Raw genomic sequence first — 22,153 nt, forward strand, 5'->3', positions numbered from 1 at the left:
AAAATTTTCGGTGTTAAAATAACACCGCCATTAAATATTCTTTAAATTTTTATATGTAATATATTTTCTTTAAATTTATATATGTGGAATTTTTTTATACACCGATTTTACACTGGTATTTTAACACCACCAAATTGCACTGCCAAGACCGGTGTTATTTCATTTTAGCACCACGTGGTGTTAAATTAAGTCCATTTTTAACACCACTCTTTTTAACAGTGGTCATAATATTGCACTGTAAAAAAAAACCAGGGTAAGTCCAAGCGGTATAGGTGTTAAAATTTCCGGTGTTAAAATAACACCGCCACTGGTATAAATATTCTTTAAATTTTTATATGTAATATATTTTTTTTAAATTTATATATGTGGAATTTTTCTTTACACCAATTTAACACTGGTATTTTAACACCGCCAAATTACACCACCTAGACCGGTGTTATTTCATTTTAGCACCACGTGGTGTTAAATTAAGTCCATTTTTAACACCACTCTTTTTAACAGTGGTCATAATGTTGCAACGTAAAAAAAAACCAGGGTAAGTCCAGGCGGTGTAGGTGTTAAATCTTCCGGTGTTAAAATAACACCACCACTGGTATAAATATTCTTTAAATTTTTATATGTAATATATTTTTTTTTAATTTCTGTACGTGGATTTTTTTTTTACACCGATTTAACACTGGTATTTTAACACCGCTTAGACCGGTGTTATTTCATTTTAACACCACTCTTTTTTACAGTGGTCATAATAATCCGAGCAGATAAATTTCACTCCAATAGCTTCGTGTCGAGAGATAAAAAAATAATAAAAATGAAGTCCCATCTATAGATATTGAAACTTAAATCCCACCACATTTTTCTTTATTTAATCTGACGATAACTGTCCAAGTGTTAAACCTCTCAAGCACTCAAAAAAGCAATAAGAAAGCAGAAGCATGACACGTATAAAATTACTAGCAATTAATATCAATTATTTACATAAATGTCCACATCATCTTGAGTAATTCAATAATAAACATCTACTACTTGTTCTTTTTACATATCCATCAGACTTCATTAAACACTTTCAATCACTTTATTTAAATCAATATACGTTTTATTAGATTACTAAAAAAAAATGTACATACTGCGGTACTATAGTACATATTATACTGTTTCATTAAAAATTAAAAATTACACAACGATATTGACTTAAAAAGTAAAAGCGACGCAATATTAACTGTCGTAGAGATTATTATCGATAATTCACGACTATACTTTAGCTCAGGACTGCCAATTACTGGCTTCAACTATAAGAACTGCATTCAACTCTCTTGAAATGAAAGAGGATACGATAGAATAAAATAAAACAATTTTTTTAAAAATTGCGGTGAAAGAGCGAGACTTTTTTTTATTATTTTTAAAGACTAAGACAATATATATATATATGTATGTATGTATGGGAATAAAAAAAATAAAGACAAGTTGATTGGTCAAGCAATCTGACCGTAACCCTTTTCCTTACGCTATCTATATTTAACTTTTATTTTATTCAACATCCTTTTGCTTATTCTGTTACAGAGAACGTGAGTATTCTTGGCTCAGACGACATGACCACGTGTATAATTGTCGTTGTTAGACATTCTGGTAAGTCATTATTGTCTTATTCAATCATTCATTTTTTTTTTTTTTTTAACAGACAAATTAAATATCTAATTTTTCCTGTTCTTATCATAGAAAATATTATTTTAAATTTTTCCCGCGCTGTAAAAAATTTTCGGAGTGAATGCGGATTAAATCTGGAGTGAATTCGGAGCGGAATTTATTTCAATGTTTGAAACTTCGAATCGGAGTGAATGCGGATTTAAAAAAAATCCAGATCATATGCGATTTTTTTTAAACTCCGAAACTTTGAGTGATGAAGTGAATTTTTATTTAAATAAAATCCGCTATCCCTCCGAATTCACTCCCGATTTTTTACAGTCTGCTTGACAAAAAAACTCATTTCAAATTTTAGATTAAAATTGAGTACTTCCTCAAATAATTCACTAGCAATAATCGCAATTTAAATTTTCCCTCCGAAATCACTCCTCTGAAAAAACAAACTCCCTCTTCATTTTATAGGCAGGAAATTTTTTTTTTAAACTCCGAAACCGAGTGACTGAGCGAATTCGAATAAAAAAATTAATTTTTAATTTTAAATTAAAATTGAGTACTTCCTTAAATATTTACTCGCAATAATCGCAATTAAAATTTTCCTCTCAAGTCTTGAAACTCAAGTAATTTTTTCTTACACACGTGCACATAAAATTAAATAAAAAGAAAAAACATTAGCCATTACTTTAAAAAAATACTTAGCAGACAAAACGTGACGTGCAAGTAAAAAAAGTATTATTTAAATGTACTCAGCTCTCTTTCCGTATTTTATAAAACTTTTTATCGAATCTTCAACGCCTGGTACACCTGTGTTATATTGCTTTATGCTACACCGTGTAATGTTTAACATACACCCATATATCTATCTGTCTCATTCAACTGTCTTACATGCGAGATATATATTTTTTTAATTATCTCAGTACTCAGTGCTCAGTGCTCAGAGCAGTGTCGGTGCCTCGTTTGAACACGATACCAATGAGACTTGATTCCTATCATCAATTTTTTATTTTTACTTTAAACTTTTTATCCTCTTACACTTTTTATTCTCAGTTACTATAATTTGTAGAGCCACCACACGTTCAACGTGTAGATGAGAAAATGATGCGTTTCTGGGCACTTGAGAAAATTTTCTTGCCGTATATTTCATCCGATATATACCATAGGCTATTTATTTTCTTTAAACCACTTTACACATATATATATATATATATATAATATATTTATAGTAATGCATTTTATCTATTGGATGCATTGTAATTTATAGGATCGGGTGCTGTTGCGCTGGCGCATCTTGATGGCGCTGGTACTGAAGATGCTGCGGCTGCGATGGTCCAGAGGGTGACGGAACTCGCGCTGGGTTTTCCTGAAGGCCGAGTTGAGCTACAGCTCGTTGGTGGTTACTCTGATCCACGAAATTACTCTGAAGAATTATTTTACAATATTTTATGTAAGATATATATATATATTTTTTTTATTACTTGAATTATGGAAATAATAATTTGAAATAAATTAAACAGCTGCCTTTCACAAGCAACCTATCGAGATCGACCTGACACTTTGCTGCGTGGGCGAGCTTAATACGACAGTGAGAGGAGGAATCCATTGGCCCGTAATATATGGAATTGGGCTGAATGTCAAGACCGGTGAGATATTCCCGGCAACGTTCCCGGACAAGGGCCCAGACCAGGCTTTGAGGTCGGCGAGGCATTTGACAGGTGGCCAGCAAGTGAGTCTTATTCTACTTTATTTTATTATCAAACTTTTTTATTATTAGTCATGTGGGGCAAGGGTGCGCAATGAATATGAGTGCACAGAAAAAAAATTTATCTTGAGTCAAGAAAATTTATTTTGATTAAAGAAAATTTGTCTTGATCAGAGGAGATTTATACTTTATTCTAGAAAATTGAAGTTTTCAAAAAAAATTTTGAATCAAGAAAATTTACCCTCAGTCGAAAATTTTTTTTTCTGTGTGCGCAAACCCATGCATTTCAGTCTGAAATGAATGGGGTTGCGCACTCATACCCACTGCGCACACGTGCCCCACATGATTCTTTTCTCTATTGCCGGTTGGTCTATTGGCTTATTTTTAAATAATATTATTATTATTATTCCTATAGGTTCTAGATGTTTACGATTGTGGACTTGGACTCTTGAGAATCGGACCTTTCAACTACGACCCACTTCGTGGAGTTGATTTGTGGCTGGCGCAGTCTGATCAGTTTATTTTACAACATTTATCTACTTCACCAGATGTTGAACCACCTCATTTTGTTTCTCAAGTATTATAATTATTATTATTTATTATTTATTTTAGTGTTTTAATTGAACAACTTTTGCAGTTTTTTACGTTTACCTTCTAACGCCCTAAGCTTTTTACTCTCTTTCATTTTTTTTGCGGCTGTGGCCCGACTTGTGCTCGTACTGTACTGCATCATTACGGTGAGCCATACTACCTCCCTTGCGAAATGGAGGTGTAGTGGCTAGAAAAACCACAGAGAAAACCTAGCCCGTACAGTTTCGGTTTGAATGAAGCTCCAGTGATCGATAAAATTCCCATTTTACCGATCACTGGATCTTCATCCCGCGTCTAACGGTTAGAGACCTCCGTTCGAACCCGACGCGTGGCTGCGGTCACCCAACCAAGTAGTAATCATGCTCGATGCTACTTAACTTTGGTGATCACCCGAGCCACGCGTGTGCCGAACGACTGCCTCAGTCGCTTATTATTAAAATTCATTAATTTTTAAAATATTAGACTAGAAAAAATTTTCAGAGATAACGCGGATTAAATCCTGAGTGATCCGGAGTCCCCATACTTTATACGTTTAAAATTTCAATGAACATTTAAGGGAACACTAGTGTTAGAAATAATATTAAAAATTTGTTGATTAATTTGTTGAATTAATTTTAATTATTTTTTTTTTTTAGATAAGAGCAACATTAAAATATATACAAGACAATCAATTTCCGGCTGTGACAGTCTTCCGAGATAATAGGCCTCATTACTACCGCCGAGATGAAACAACTGGAGTTTGGCAGCCGATACGATACGACACTAATTTTTAATAATTATAAATAAATTGCGTTATTCGTGCAATATTTACATACAATTTATCTTGTTTTCAAACCACGGCCACCTTTTTTTAGATTTAAGCTAAACGGTTTATTTTACGCCGTACATTTTTTGTGGTCGAGTAATCGATCTGCCTTTGCCATAAAAATTTTTAGTTTATTATTATTATTATTTTTATTACTACGACTAAAAAAAATGGAGAAAGGTAGAAAGATACGATGTATATACTTTTGTTGCCTAAGCTCGCCATTTATCAAAATTTTCTTATCAATTGCGTCTATTTGATAACAATCATTTTTTTCCGTGTCTATAAATCGATGGCTGTTATATTGTTGTAAAAAAAAATAAATATCGTTGATTACTAAGAAAAAAAAATTTTAATAAACAAAACCGTCCGTAAAAAAATTTTTTTAATGTGAAGACGCTATTACTTGGGTGTTAATTAAAAATAATGAGCGAGCTTAGTCTAGATATTAATTACGAGAAAAAAAATATATTTTTACTAAAAAAAAAAGTTGTAAAGAGACGATTTATGAAGCAGGAAATTAATAAATAAATAAATATTAAAAAATAAAATTTTTTATTGTAATTTCAGGGAAAATTTAATTTTGATCTGCGCTGATCTGAATCTCGCATTCTGATCTACAAAAATCCACGAAGACCGAAATAAAAAAAAAAGAAAAAATCTGAAAATTTTGAGCGGGAAAAGATTTCGGGGTCGCGGTGCCGCGACTATTAAACCGCCGACACTTCAACCGAACGACAATTCAACCAACAAAAAATCTCTGATAAGAGGGCACCTAAATAAGGGGGCCCGGGTTATTTGCAGTTGAAGTGTCGTTCGGTTGACCTGTCGTCGGTTGAACTGTCGTCGGTTGAACTGGTCGTCGGTTGAACTGTTACTGAACCGGCATCGCGGGGTAACGGAATTTAGATCTAAGAAGATCTAGGAAAATTTTAGTAGATCTTTGGAAAAATGTGGATCTAAATTTTGAAAAAAAATAAGCGATGAAATTTCGTATGGCAGAATTATTTTTTCCCGAGTTAAAACTGAGTAAAGTTTGTTATTGCTTACTCAAGTTTATTTTTATCGTTAGTCTTTTTTATTTTTCTTAAGTTTTAAGTTTTAATGTAACAGAGTTTGAGGATAAAAATAAGTTTTCTTGTCTCGAGTCAATTACACCGGTGGATTTAAAAAGAAAGACCGTCATTGTCAAGTAAATATAAGATTTTTATAAAGAAATAATAAACTTTCACGAAGATGTAATTGATCATTTTGAAAGTTTGCTGGAAAACGTCTGTTTCATTTAGACTTTTTTATTTTATTTTCAAATATAATTTACTGTTTGCTCTCTTTTATTATAGTTGTAGTTATTAGTAGTAATTAATAATAATTATTATTATTTCATTACGTAAATACAATTGTAATTTTTATTATTTGGTGATATATTTATATATGATTAATTATTAATAAATATTATTGTTTTATTTTATAACAAAAATTTAATTGTAATTGTAATTTAAATAAATTTAATAAAATTATTATACAATTCAATAATATTTTGTTATTTATTTTATTAGACACGGGTACATTTTTATTAAAAACAAAAAAATCTACCAGCTTAAAAATATGTCAATAATTTTTTAGCATGAAAAGAAAATACAGGATTCAAATTGCAGGGAAATTTTCCCGCCATTTTTGAAAAACAAAATTAATGATGCGTTTACTAAAATTGTCATGATAAATGCGGCTGAGATCAAATTTTAATTCGTATTTTTATTTTTCCCGCCAAGAAGTCTGCGCGCGCCTAAAAAAACGGTCTGTTAAATTTTAAATCTATCAGTTAAATTTTATTTTACAAGTTCAAAATTTAGAGATTATTAAAATTTTTAATAAATTCACTGATGGAAAAATTTCCGCTACATTTTATTTTTTAATTGACGTCCATTTTTTTTCAATCTGACAGAAAAATATAAATATGACATTTCAAGATCCTTTAATTTTTTCTAAATAGAGGGGGTGGCTAAAATTCGCCTTGAAAAATTTCAATTTTCTAATTTTTAATTACGCTAAAGAATTACTGGTAGACTCAAATTACTAGATTAATTTTTCTACATACATTTAATTGTTCTTTTTTTTTAATACCATCCAGATATCAATAATTCAATAAAAATTTTATTTTCAAACAGTATAATAGGGGAGAGGGGGGGGGGGAGCAGAGTGGGTCCCTTAAGGAAAATAATTATATTATCATTAATTTTTTGTACGCGTTTATTTCTTTTTAGACCCTTGATACTTATTTTCACTTCATTATGCTTCGTCCAATAAAATTAAAAAATCGAAAATTAGGGGCAAAGTGGGCCGTCCAAAAAGTTTCGGATTTGATATTTTTTATTCTTCACACGTGTGATATTTGTAAATAACTATAAAACGATTGTATAACTTGATGATATAACTTTGAAACGTAATTTTACTATCTTTAGCTTTCTTAATAAATTATATTTAATGAACAGTTTTGGTGGTCTATTTTAGCCCTCATTATATAACAAATTTCGATAAGCTTTTTATCCGTCCGAATTTATTGGCGTATAGAAAATTCTGTGGGACCTACTTTGCCACATATTTTTTGAAGTTTTGAAAATTTTAAGGGGCCTACTTTGACCCCAGGGGCGTAATTTGCCCCCTCCTTCCCTAATAATAATTATTATTATTGTAAAAAAAATATGCAACCCTTACAAAATAAAATTCCAAAATAACCTAATAAAGTAATCGATAAAAATCGAATTCTTAAAGATATTTAAAGAAATAAATTTTGAAAATTTTTCCAACCACCGAAGTAAAACAAATTTACTTTGAAATTTTCCTACTAATGCCTGCATAATTTAAAAAAACTCTATACAATTTCTTTTATTAAAATTTCAAAGTACCTCTTCAGAGTCACAAAATTAAATATTAAATTTCTCAAGTATAACAAGTGTAGGGCAATGAAGATCCATAACTGATAAAAACTAAAGCAGTATCCTCTATACCTCGAGGCGATTCCGTTTAATTTATTAGAAACTGGTCCAAGATGGTTGATATTCCAAGTTTCAAAGTTAAAAAAAAAACGCGAATTAATTCCGCGTCTTTCGACCCGCGGCAATTAACTCTGCGCACTATATTAATTATTAATTATTAATTATTAATTACAAATTTATAGGATTAGCCGTAAGCTGATATTGAAAATTAGTGAATATTTTCATCATTATCATGATTGATAATCGGAAGCTGATGAGGTAGAATTATTTGAAAGACTTAGGGCGTACTAGGGGAGTAGAGAGATTAGAGAATAGAGAGCACATGCATGAGTGCTTAGTGAAGAGCAATGTTCCTAGTATATTAAGATCATTATCTCATTGATTAAATATATCAGTTCATATATTTTACCATCTATAAAAAAAAATCCAAACTATTATTTTAATTTTTTTAAATTTTACTGACTAATAATTAATGATAGTGAAGTTAACAGACATTTGAAATTTTTTTTAACAGATAAAGAATAAAAAAAAAATATTTCCAAAAAAATGCACATGTCGGAAATTTCATAAACTATACGTGCAATTTTTCAAAATATTTTTTAAAATATTTATTTGTTTGTAAAAAGAAATCAAAAAATTTTTAAATGTCTGCGAACTTTATTGTCATTTAAAATTAATCGTAATGTTGGTATTTAAAATAATTTATTTACATATAATGATAATGACTAATAATGTCATGCCTGGTTTATCGATTAATAAATTCGCGTGTGTGAAATCTGTACATCAATCTCGACTATAACGTACGGGTTCCAGTATATAGAGGTTGATATATATCCTGACAATTAAGGATGCACTGCATGTGAATCGTTGACAAAGGACGACGACCACATACTCCCAATCAACGTAATTTACATCCTTAATAGGTCATACGTGTTAAATTAATTTATTTATTAATAGATTTTGTAATTAATCCATCAACAAGTTTGACAATAATTAATTTATTTATTTACAACCGAAATTAGTATCAATGAATATTATTTAATTTTTTTTTATTTTCTAAAACTGAGGGTTATAAAAAAATGTCGAAATTAGGTCACTACAAATTTTGATTTTTTTTACGCGAGTGATTAATTACAAAGATCCTGATAAATTTTTGGAAAATTGGAAAAATTCTGTGAGTAATTTATTTTAAAATAAAAGCAGATTTTAACTCGAATGAACACTCGGTAGTCATCAAAATCGATTTATTTATTTACCGAATGAAAACTCGCTCATATGGAAATTGGTACGAATTTTCAAAATTCACTGAAAATAATTAAAAATATTTTTTTACGCTTCATAGAATAATTTTTTTTTTTCCGAAAAATTTAAATTTTCCCAGAAAAATTCAAATTATTTGAGCCCCAGTAGTTTCACAACAAAATTCAACAATAAATAATATTAGGAGACAAATATTTAACCCGTAATTGAGTCAAATGTTCGGGCAACATTTGAAAAAAAAAAAAAAAAAAAAAAAATCAAACCGTGACTAATAGAATAGAGTAACTTATTTAATGCAATCTGTTGTGACCTAAAATCGATAATGGACTGGTGTTAAAACATTTTAGCGATAAGCAAAGAAACAAAAAAAAATTTCTCTCCTTTTTATCATAAATCAATTACTCAAAAATTTTTATAAAAGCGCATCAATTAATGAGACATAAAATAATTAAATTTATTAATTTCATGCATCTATATAATCGTGTTTACTTTTTGATTTTAATACCGAGCTCCAGAGCTGGATACTGGAGACGTTATGCTACAAAATATAATAATAATAATAATAATAAGTATATAAATATACACGCGTATTATTATCGCCGCGGGGTTTAGAGTTCGCGCATGCCGTCTTTATCATCGGCGTCGTTATCAGGGTTGCCACGACGCTTTTTGACGCTCAGTGCCGTTCCGTCAACGCGTCTGAACACACATTTTTTCGATTCTCAACAAATTCGTGCTGTCGGATTGTGTTTTATCACATAAATATATACTTTAACTAATTAATTAAATTTTTTATGAATAAATTTTAATTTTTAGTTTTTTTTTGAGTAAATAATTAATTACTAAATTAATTAATTAATTATCTTGTTTGTGATTTCATCGTACTAATTATCGGTAAGTGGATTTTAAATTAAAAACTTTTTCTGCTGTAAAGTTAAATTGTAAAGTATAATTTATTTAACTGAATTTTTAGTGATTAGTTTTAAGTTTTGTAGTTTCTTGAAGCAGAAGTAAAAGAAAGTAAAGAGATAAATCGATTCGTTAAATTTTAATCAGAACATTGATTTGCTATTAAAGTACCCTCGGATATAATGCTTGCAAAGTATTCGGTTATAAGGAATTTTTTTTTAAGCGGACATTGAAAAATCATTTGAATTTTTATTAAAAAAAAAGTTATGGAATTTTTGAATAAATTATTGAGGATGAGTTGAAAAAAGTTTAAGGCTGATTTAATTTTCAATTTTTTTTATAATTTAATTTTCATTAAAAAAAAAAAAAGTTTTTATTTTTGATAAATTTTCAATTTTCATTTTAAATTTATACAGAGAAAACTTTAAATAAAAAATTTTCAAAATATAGTCAAGGGTCGGGTGTCAAATTGCAGTAAAAAAAAATTTTCAAAAAATTATTTGGTGTTAATTTCAAATTTCTATGCGCCTAAAATATTACCCTTGAATTTTTTTGGAAATATTAAAAAAAAAAAAATTGAGGCTGGCTCACTTTGTTTGGGAAAAAAATTTAATGGGAGCGAAAAATATGTTTCATATCTTTAAATATGAATGAAAAGGAAAGATACATCACATTTAAGTTTACAAGAGTACTTTATTTTCTTATCGCTCTCATTTTTCCTTCCCCTACAATTGAACGTAAAAAAAATAATATAATCCATTTATAAAGTTGAATCTTTTAAAATTTCCACTTTAAACTTTTACACAGCATTAATATAATATTATTCAAAAAAAAATATATATAAATATTTTTAATATAATCAATTATCCTCACTTTGTTGTATACAATATAATAATTCATCCCAAAAATTTAAAACAAACCGTCAAATGCTTGCGGTGTTCAGAATTTAAATTATTCAAATTTTGATAACGCAATATCTTGATAGTAATTCAAAAAAAGTAAATTTGAATCAACGATGTTCCAAAAAATGGTTGAATCCTTTTTATTTCAGTGTTTTATAAATTTTTTTGAATTTTATTTGAATTCATATATTTATTGATTGACAAGTAAATTTATTTACTTTATTTATTACCTGCAATGTTTCATTTATTATTTAAAAATAATATTAAAAAAGTTTGTAAATTGTCAAACAAAACAGTCGGGTTTTACCATATTGTGTTTATACTAGCTCCGCCAGAGCCTGTTGATATTCATGAAACCGACATATAACTATGTACTAGAAAATACGAAAAAGAACATTTGCTCTTGGCAAGACATGAATAAAAAAAGATAACAGCTACATAAACAAATAGTTAAAAAAATAGAGTGCAATAAACTGTTGACAAAGATCAAATTTACTTAAATTACTCCAATGAATAAATTCCGTCTTGGTCAAATTATAATTTTCATTTCCATCATATTTTTTTATCATGTTTATATATATAGAAGATAGGGGTATAACGGACCCGTATAAATAATGAATTTTTGAAAATTTGAATACACTAAATTTTTGACTTACGGCTTAAATAATTAACTAAATTTCCAATTGCTATAAAAAAAACATCTGGATGGGCACAATGGACACCGCATTTTAAAAATGAATCAGTGAAAAGTACTTCAATCAGTGAATATTCACTGCACAAATAGTCCCAAGTATATCACAAATTGAATCAGTGATATAGGGGTGGGAGGGGCAAAAGGGGGTACTTAAGGAAATACCAAATTTTCGAGGACTCAAATACGCTAAATCTTTTTTTTTTAATGACATTCAAAGTAAAGAGAAGAAATTTTCAGTTACCGTTGAAAAACAAAATTTTTCATTTTTGTGGGCAAAGTGGGGTACCCCCTAAAAAAGGTAAAAAAAAAAAATTTCTGGATTTTAAACGAATTTGATTAAGTTGAATTTTTTTTTGAGTAATTTACATGATGAAAAATTACATTTTACATATTTATTGGATACAAAAGAAGAGAAAATTTTTTTAATAGTTTTTATCGTAAAACAAACGTCATCGATATTTTTCAACTGACAGTTGATTTTTGAAAAAGTTTATCAAAAAAAATTCAAAGTAACGCTTAGTTATATTTACAGAAGTGATTTTAGAATGTTTAAAAACCATTTAAAATATATAATTTTTTTTATCAAATTTTGGGGGTACCCCGGTTTGCCTACCCTACCCCCTTTTGCCCCCCATTCCCCTACTTGGGACTGATTCGCAGTGAATATTCACTGATTTGTAGGTTTTTTCACTGATTCATTTTCAGAGAGCGTAAGTACTTTTTGTGATCACCAATACTTTGAGTTCACTGAAATATTCCTGAAAAAAAATCTAAAAATAAAGAAACTTTTTTTTTAGATGGTTCAAATTTTTGAGATGGTCCGTTTTGTCCGCCCTTCCTCTACATATATTTATAAATATAAATGACAAATGAGTAATCTAGTATTTTTGGTATCAATTACAATTCACCCGTTAGCAATTTTGAAATTAAACCTTTTGAATGTAAACGAAAATGTAAAAAAAAATCATTTCAATTCACATTTACTACACCGTAAATAAAAGCGTTTATTATTTACAAGTGACCTTTAAAGTTTTTATTTACTATTTCGCGATCTAATTTTAGAAGCCAATTATACTGAGTACAATAACCCAAAATAGTCTACTATAAAATGACTAGACAGAAGCTGTTTAAGGGTAATGAATATAGATCACCAAAAATAGATAATTAATTTAAAATTTTTTAATTTTTCATAACGAATGTCAGTGATGACTTTTTCATTGAATTCTCTGGATGTAGAAGTTATTTATTTATAAAATACAAAGCTTGAATAATTATCAACTCTCTATTGTCGGAAAAAAAATTTTGAATATCAAGACAAAGTAAATATTGAATCGGGTGATTGGAGTATATACATATATATGTTAAGTAATATGTATTTTAGTGTTCATCTTGTGTAATTTAATTAATAATAGATTATGATAATGAAATAATTAAGTATTTTTGGAATTTATTTCTAAGATTCGCAGTCACTGTCAATTTACTCATTTAGAGTTTACGCGACCGTTTTCAACAAAAGCCATTGATAAATTAATTGTGTAATGAATAATAACGCAAATAGTATTGCTGTTATAAGACAAGATATTACGATAAGAAATAAATCAATTGGATAATTATTGGTACAATAGAGATATCGTAAGATGATCCGATGACAGTTCAGGTCAATCCTTATTTATATATACATAGAAATAGTTTAAATTATTTAAAAATACTTTGCGATTACGTGGCAGCTATCAGTGAGGAGTAAATAGAGAGTTTGATTTTTCCGCGGAGTGATTTCGGAGTGATCTGGATTTTATTCAAATCCGTATTCACTCCGAATTGGTCAATGTTAAAGTAGACTTCCCTTTGAAGTGAATTTTACTCCAAGAGAATTAAATACACAGTCATCCCCTTCGCATTTAATCCGCGTCTACTCCGAAAATTTTTGACAGTATAAATCGCTTAAGTATCTAAATATTGTGACATTTCTATTGATCTCTTACTCAAAAGCGATCTTTAAAAAAAACATCTCGAGTATGATTACTAGGGCCAGGATTTTTGCGTTAATTTAAAAATAATTAATAATTAGTGGTATGAAATTTTTTATATTGCGGAGAAAATATTGGTCTTATGAAAAAAGTTTTTAAACAAAAGTTGTAGGAAATTTAATTTTCTAAAAAAAATGTCTTTTATAATTTTTTCTTAGGACTAATAAGAAAGCTGTAATTTCAAAATTAAGATTTTCATAACTCACAAAATTTTGAATCATTCATTATGAATGTTAATTTTTGAATTGCAGTGAAAATATTGGTCTTATGAAAAAAGTTTTCAAACAAAAGTTATAGGAAATTCAATTTTCTAAAAAAATTATCTCTTATAATTTTTTCTTAGGACCACTAAGAAAGCTGTTATTTCAAAATTAAGATTTTCATAAATTCCCAAATTTTGAATCATCCATTATGAATCTTAATTTTTAAATTACGGGGAAAATATTGATCGTATAAAAAAATCTTAAGAGAAATTTTTTTTAGAAAATTAAATTTCCTACAACTTTTGTTCGAAAACTTTTTTAATAAGACCAATATTTTTGCAGTAATATCAAAAATGTAAACTACTCATTTCAAAAATAATGTAAAAATCTTGTCCCTAATGATTACAACCAAAAGTTGTCTCGGGTCAATTCCGAAGCATCGAATAAAAATAATAAATAAATATACCAAGACACATTATTCTGTTTAATGGTAACAAACTTACTCCTTAGCGATAATAGACTAAAATATGGAAGTTATGATGATATTACGTAGATGCAAGTTGGAACAAACGACGAGGACGATATTGTACTGCTAAAAGTCACGTCAACTATAGCCAAAGAGCTTTTCGGGACTAACATTAGCACACTATATATCTTGCAATTTAAAGTGTATAGTACTAGTGCTCGGTTCGTGTTACGCTTTGCTATAATAGTTACCTTGAAATTTGGTATTACCACTCCATTATGGGTTTCCATGTACCTTGCGAGCATGCAATTACATGCTTGTACAGCTTTGTCTTGAAATAAACAAAATTCAACAGACAAACACTGCGGGAAACCCAAATAAAATTTAATTATCTCTGCAGACTAGTCGGTGATTATCTGAATTAATAGCAAACACACCAACGTATCAACAGTCAAATAAAATTTTTTCTCCGTCGCCAATGTCTGCGTGGTCAATACCCGAATGTTAATATTCTGTTTCAATTATTTCTCTGATTAAATTAATTATCGTCCATTGAGCTGTTAAAAAATAACTCGAGTTCACTTTAATTAAATTTTTTAATTTTAAATTATCACTTTTTTTGTTTCAAATTATTTTCCAAGTACTCTGCGTAAATATATAATTAGACACGTGGGGAAAAGGAAAAAAATTAAGTACGAAGGTGAAATAAATATCAAGGTCGAAAGTTATTTAACTTAAAATTGAGAGAACTGTAAAACTTTAGCAGACTTAAATTCAAAACGGATTTAATTATTTTACGTTATAACTTAAAGTTCCCGCACACTTTGTGGACATTTATAAGCAAGAAATAACTGATATTAAATTTTTAAAAACTCGTTAAAAGTGAGTTGATGCTTAGGATCAAAGTACGCCCTTAATTATCCTTAGATTCATTTAATTTTTTAATTTTCCGACGGCTGGTCAAAATGGCCGATTTAAATCAAATTCTCAATGAAAAAAATCAAAAAAATCACGTGCCAAATTTTTTTTCAAACCCAAAAATCACTAGAATCCATTTCCCATCACCGCATCATCAAAATTGATGTCAAAATTTTGATTATTAATTTCCAAAACGTAAAAAAATTTTTTGGTCCCTAAATATATATATCCAGGCTTAAAATTTTCAATTTTTTACCAGCGAACTCATTAATAAATTAAAGATTGAAGATATTATTGTACTTATAGTAAATTAAAGACTTTAATTACGATCATAGAAAACGTAGGGTTGATTTAGTACTCAAGTTATATAAAATGTAAGGAGTACAAATACATGAAAGAAACCTTGGAGGTAAAATGCGCCATTGAAAGCTGTGTAGCAAAATCTCTAGCTGAGCTTTTCGAGTTTAAAAAGACGGCGTTTCATCTGAAAGTCAGCAGAAGCTCTCCTCCTTTCTCACGTTTTCTTGTTGCTAACCATCCCGGCTTGTCATATCAACCAATCGTGTCCGGCCCTTCCTTTACGCATATCGATTCCAAGAAAACTAGAGCGATTTCATCGAATCCCCTTTACTTACACATATATATATCTACCTATGTACCTCTAATACATATATATAAAAGGATTGAAAAATGCTCTGGATCCGATACGCCTTTTTTTTCTTTTATTCCCGTCCTTCAATATATATTTCATATTTTTCCATCCATTACGATCTTACGCAGAATATTTTAGTCTGGAAATAAAATTTTTTTTAAATACATAAATATGATATATAAATAAATGGATAAGTGGATAAAATCCTCGATAACAAGAATACATTTTTTTTTATTATTGAGGAATGAAATATTTTTTATCAATTCTCAGGCTTGAAATATTGTAGGGAATTTTAAGCTGAAATGGCTGAGGGCCAGTGAATTTATTTTATTTAATGTATTTATAAAAAAATAACAATAACATATTTATTGAGCTGTATAAATAATTATTTTTTTTATGGCTGATTTTTAAAACAGAGTAAAAAGTTATTCTCATTTAAAAGTGTAAACTGTGGCGTCACGACCTTGTGAAACGTCATCGAGGTACGTTCATGTCGTGTATTCAATATATACAATATTAAACAAAGAGCATCGACGATGCGGAAATGACGGAAGAATATACAAGCCTGGCTGTCGTCATTTGACACCCCCGTTTTTGCGATTACTCATTTTATATTATTTTAATAAACTTTTATCTGACCCAGTACACGTGCAATTTTGCTCTCTGCAGTCACTACATTTATCATCACTATATATATCAATATATAGATAGATATTTACATAGTGGAATATTGGATAGACAGCTTTTGAGTCAGGGATCAATAGAATTGTCACAATATTTAGATATATATGCAATTTAAACTGTCAAAAATTTGAGGAGTGAACGCGAATTAAATGTGGAGGGGATGACTGTGTATTTATTTAACTCATTGGAGTAAAATTCACATCGAATGGAGTTTATTTTAATATTAAAACTCCGGTTCGGAGTAGATGCGGAATTTAAATAAAATCCAGATCACTCCGAATTCACTTTTGAATTTTAGGTGTAACATAAATTCTAACCATTAATATTTATATTTTTTCTATTCATTTTTGATTATATATTTTGATATTTTATTACTGGATCGATATATTGTGCGGTATATAAAATGAATACATTCATTTTGGACTGACCAGAGATAACTTCGAATTATTGTATCTAAAGTATTTTATAGGCACCGTCACTTATTATCTGAAGACAAAATATCCGCGAGAAAATATCCGAAGACATTTTATCCGATAGATAAAAATATCCCCGACAAAATATTTTATAATATAAATACTTTTAATATAAATAGTACCCTTTCATCAGAAATTTTTAATATATTTGCACATAAAATTTGAGTTTGTGAAATTAAAAATAGATCAACACATATGCTTGAAATAGTACAGTACCCGTTTATCGAAAATCATTAATTATTTTTTCACTTAAAATATATTTTTCTGAATAAGATTTATCGAAAGGATATTTTGTCAGGATTTTTTGTCTCTTGAATATTTAGCCCGGGGATATTTTGTTTAACGGATAAAATGTCTTCGGATATTTTGTCGCGAATATTTTATCCGCGGATTACAAGTCGTGCTACCATTTTATATTTTAAGAAAAAAAAATATTTTAGGGAAGTAATTATTGCTGAGGTGATGGATAAGTAAATTGAAAATACTATTGGGCGACGAAATAAATAAAGTTTTACTTGTGTTCAGCTAAAATGCTTTCATGTGACCTTTTAAATGTTTTGGGCATAAAAATATGTGAGACAAATTCACTGACAGTTGACCCGTTACTCTAAAGTACTTATAAATAATTTGTTAACTTTTTTTTAACAAATCACTTTATCATTGCATTACTTGAGTAGATTTATTATTGACAATCGGCTCCGATTGTTTAAATTACCCATCAAAAATAAAAAAAACGTATTTTTGGTTCGTAATTGAGGATTAGTCACAAAGCTTCTATTTAAATATTTGACAGATGTTTTTTTAACTGACCTATTACTTAACGTCTCTTCAATTTTATGTGTTCTCAATTATATATAATTTATATTATACATAAAAAAAATATATATATTGCTATATTTATTTCCTTAAATATTCGAAAATTATTCGGTCAGAAAAATTAAAATTTCATATAATTTATGATTCCGTACACACTTTCCTCAGAATAATGTAGTTCGCGGTAATTTTATTCAAAAAAATGACCTTGTATACTCTTCATTGTATATAAATTTTATCCATATATAAGTATGCAAGTTGGCGGGAAATGAAAAAAAATGAGGGAGTAGAAAAATGTTCCCCTTGAGGTTTCTAGGATCACTTCACTTTCAGAAGAAAGAAAGTCCACAAAATGTATCTCGTACCTACAGATACACTTTTTTGTTACTTATTTTATCTCAGGGCATAAAAATCCCCAGATAATTTACGTTGTTATTTTACTGTCATGAAAAATTCACTGAAAATATGTTGCGTCAAAAGCTGAATATTTAACGACCTTTTTTTTGGCAATTTCACAGATTCTGACAGAAAATTAAGTCGTCTAAAATTAATTCCGTGATGTATTTATTTATAATTTTAATTATAATTTAATGAACATGTGTACCAGGATGAGCAAATAGTCAAGTAGATATACCGTTACTTTGGTCGTACATAAGTAATCAAGTAAAAGGTCGTCTGTTCCATGGCACCGCGTGCTTCACGTCCCGAATACATTTAATGTCACTCTTATTTACGAACACATAAATTCCTTTGACAAATTAGGAAATTTAATTATAAATGATGGGGCTTAAATTAACAAAATTTCATTTATTTTTACTGATGATCAATATTTTTAATCTCGTTTTATATTTTTGATTCTCATTATCACCAGAAAAAGTTCAAATACGTAAATCTACAGAACAATTTTTTCTCTGAGTCAAATTTTCGCTAATTGAAGAAATAAATGAGCAATTTGTAAATTATTTGGACAATCAAATGCGGTTAATTATGATCCCATGAGGTTTCTACAAGACTAGTCACTTAGGATCTACAGTTTCAAAACTACTTCTTAATTAGGGTTTAACCCCCATTTTTTTCCCTAATCTCGATGCAAATCTAGCAGAACAGGGGACTGACAGACAATAACGAGCGTAATATTTTCAGGTAGAGTTGTAAGAACTTTGGATTTGTAGTTTGACAGTTTCGTAATCTCGGCCGATCACAGTCAATCCGACAAATTTACTTTACGAATGGTTTACTTATAAAATAAACATTAAGTGCCCAATTGATATTGACTTTGTCGAATGGATACTCCTAGAAAGTTTGTCAACTTTTTTATCAATATTGATAGGGTAGAAGTAGCATTTGTGGCCACCGCTCTATTTTTGGACATTTAACACTTTATTTTAATTAATGGAAAAGTTCAAAATAAATTTCTATTGTAACTGTGAGATAAAAGTATCTTTGAAAACATTTGAAAAATTAATTACGTCATCACGCCTTTTACAAATTATTTTATTCAAATTTTCCAAGTGGCCAAAACTGGCCCTTGAGTGGCCAAAAGCGGTAAGTCTACTCTATACAAGTGGGCTCTGCTTAAATTTGACTAAAAATATATAAATTTACATCGGCCGGACTAATAATGAAAAAAATAACGAATTTTAATTTCGGTAATTTTTTAAATTGAAGTACAGCATTAACATTAAATATGAAATATTACATATGGATATTAATAGAATATTAACAGCCGGTAAAAGGGTAGGGCTTATTGTTCGAAACTAATAACCAAAGTAGCTGCAACATATGAATAAACCTTCGAAACAAGTTTCCTCAGAATATTTAAATATATATGATGCATTTATGAAGATACAGCTTGCGCTATTGTGTAGATAGACGTACATACATGTTTATTACTTTGTTAAGTGAGTTAGACGTGATCATAAATTGTATCTCGGTAAATAAACGTGATAGAAGTCTATTACAAAGCTGTTTAGATATTGCTAACTGTTATATTCCTCTATAAGAAATTAACTCATAGAAATATGTAAGAATTTTTTTTTTCGAAATTGTTTACTTACTGCAAGAAAAATTGCAGCAATCGGGGTAAGGTGACCATTTTAAACGATTTTGAGCCAAATAAAATTTTTTTGTAGGCAGTTAATTTTTTTTCTTCATTTTCCATCGACGATTTTGGAATATATGACTTTGATGTGGAAAAGTCATGATACTGAAGTTAGCAGACCTCTAATAATTTTTGGATCTTTTTTTAGACAATAAACCATAAAAAAAAAAATATTTGAAAAAATTGCACCTGTAGTTTTTTAAATTTTCTACATGTGCATTTTTTTAGTTTATTTTTTTACAATTGATTTGTTGAAAAACAAAAATTCAAAAATTTTAAAATGTCTGCTAACTTCAGGATCATGAAAAGTCATCACTTTTTAATTTTCAATTCAAATATTTTTTTGTGATTGAAGACGTTGGTCCAAAATTTTTTGAAAAATTTGGTAATTTTTTAATTTTGAGGGACCAACATACCCCACGCACTTTATGTATAGTAATTGAATTTTTTCATTAATATATATATAGTTATTTTACGATCCTTATACTCAAGTTAGCAGATGATACTGAAGTTAGCCGGCGTCCAATAATTTTTGGATTTTTGTTTAGACACTAAATTATTAAAAAAAAAATATTTGAAAAAATTGCACCTATAGTTTATTAAATTTTCTACATGTGCATATTTTTAGTTTTTTTTTTTTAATTTAATTGGTGAAAAAAAAATTCGAAAATTGTCAACTATCTGCTAACTTCAGGATCATAGTTAGCAGACAAGTCAAAATTTTCAAATTTTGTTTTCGACGATTTAATTAAAAAAAAACAAAAAAAACTAAAAATATGCACATGTAGAAAATTTTAAAAACTACAGGTGCAATTTTTTAAAATATATATTTTTTTTTAATTTATAGATTTTAAAAAAATTCAAAATTTAATAGACGTCAGCTCACTTCAGTATCATGTTATTTTAACTAGTTTTAGAAAGAAAATCACCCTCAAATATATGAAGGCTGAGAAAATGAATAAAGTCAAAAAAAAAAAACTTTTCAAGCTGTCAGTAAATATCACAAACTCATAATTTTCTCCTTATTTTTTTATTACAACTTGAAGATTGTAGAGTACGTATTATATTTTTTTTCTTTAATAAAAGTTGAATATTCATAAGAGGTTATTTTCAAAATTGGGGTACTTTAAATTTCTGTTTCAAGAATCATATTGTCATTTTCCATTCTATTATGTTATTTTTTTTATTTATTGTTGACAATAATTCTACTTGATAGTCTCGTTATAAAACGTGATATTGATTCATATTAATAGCAAGATATTAAACTGCTATATCTCTCATTTATTATTTTTTTTCAGCACAAACGATAAAGATTACCCGCGTGTTGGGGTTAAATAATCCGTTTTTTTCATAGCCCCTGATCCGGGATAAATAATAGATATTAGGAAATTGCGATTGCGAATAATAAATTTGATTGTGAATAATATAACAATTTAGTTTTTTGTATTTGTTTTTTCTCGACGTTATTCCGTCAGCCGGCTTTATTTTTATTATCATTTTATTTTTTCCTTCATGTTTTGAGTACTTTTCTCCTCTTATTGTTTCTCATTCCCTTCTCGACGCCACAATTTACTATAACCTACGGATAATAGAAATCTTCAGTGTGACAGGGGTCCTACTCCTCACCCACCCTGTGAGCAATAAATGCGACTGCTAACAAAATAATAACAACAGTAATAATAAAATACAATAAAAGACACAACAGCAAAGACTTTAACTGCTCTCACATTTCTGCTCGAGAATTACAGAAAAAAAATATTAAATTTCATTTTTAAAAAATAAAACAAATCTCTCACTGGTAAAATGGATAATTTTTTTGCTAAAATTACACGATAACAATTTTTTTTAATTGCAGTAATTAAAAAATAAATTAATTGTGGCCATAGAAAAAAATTTTTTTTCACTAGTCACTCAAATGATTAATCGATACCCCAGACAATTACAAAATCGCGTGTAAAAAAAAAATAACACGAGCATAAAACTTAAGCAATTCACTGAAATTTGTTATAAAAAATCATTGGCACGAATTTTGTTGTCTTTTAATTTTATTATTTTTACTCGTATTTTATCTTTGTGATAAAATTTTTTTTTCGTTCATTGTCATGTCATAGGAACGAGACCGTAAAGCTTTAAAACTCGACAATTTAAACTGGGTAACCAGTAGAATACTTCGCTGTATATTTTTTGTTAAAAACTTTATGTACCAGCTCACATCGATACCGCGCATTTGTGTTCATTGACACGATCCACGTGCATACAAAAAGAACCAACTCGATTCTTTTTATTCCGACTGTTTTTAACTTGTAGCTATTTTTCAATTTACTGAGT

General features: G+C 28.7%; 2 protein-coding genes across 3 annotated transcripts in view; both read left to right on the forward strand.

The window, feature by feature from the left end:
• LOC130669316 (protein N-terminal asparagine amidohydrolase) overlaps positions 1-5,937 on the forward strand; it is a 33,071-nt gene extending 27,134 nt beyond the window's left edge. For both annotated transcript variants that reach the window (XM_057472119.1, XM_057472120.1), the window contains 5 exons: positions 1,558-1,623; positions 2,897-3,079; positions 3,150-3,358; positions 3,750-3,911; positions 4,561-5,937. In XM_057472119.1, coding sequence (XP_057328102.1) covers positions 1,558-1,623; positions 2,897-3,079; positions 3,150-3,358; positions 3,750-3,911; positions 4,561-4,698 — 758 coding nt within the window. In that variant the 3' untranslated portion in view covers positions 4,699-5,937. The remainder of the gene's footprint in view (positions 1-1,557; positions 1,624-2,896; positions 3,080-3,149; positions 3,359-3,749; positions 3,912-4,560) is intronic.
• A 3,712-nt stretch (positions 5,938-9,649) lies between these two features.
• Positions 9,650-22,153, forward strand: part of LOC130669317 (GTP-binding protein Di-Ras2) — a 58,893-nt gene continuing 46,389 nt past the window's right edge. The window contains exon 1 of the mRNA XM_057472121.1: positions 9,650-9,877. The gene's annotated coding sequence lies outside the window, so the exon portion shown is untranslated. The remainder of the gene's footprint in view (positions 9,878-22,153) is intronic.

The sequence above is a fragment of the Microplitis mediator genome, chromosome 6 (genome assembly GCF_029852145.1).
Source record: "Microplitis mediator isolate UGA2020A chromosome 6, iyMicMedi2.1, whole genome shotgun sequence".
Classification (NCBI taxonomy): domain Eukaryota; kingdom Metazoa; phylum Arthropoda; class Insecta; order Hymenoptera; family Braconidae; genus Microplitis; species Microplitis mediator.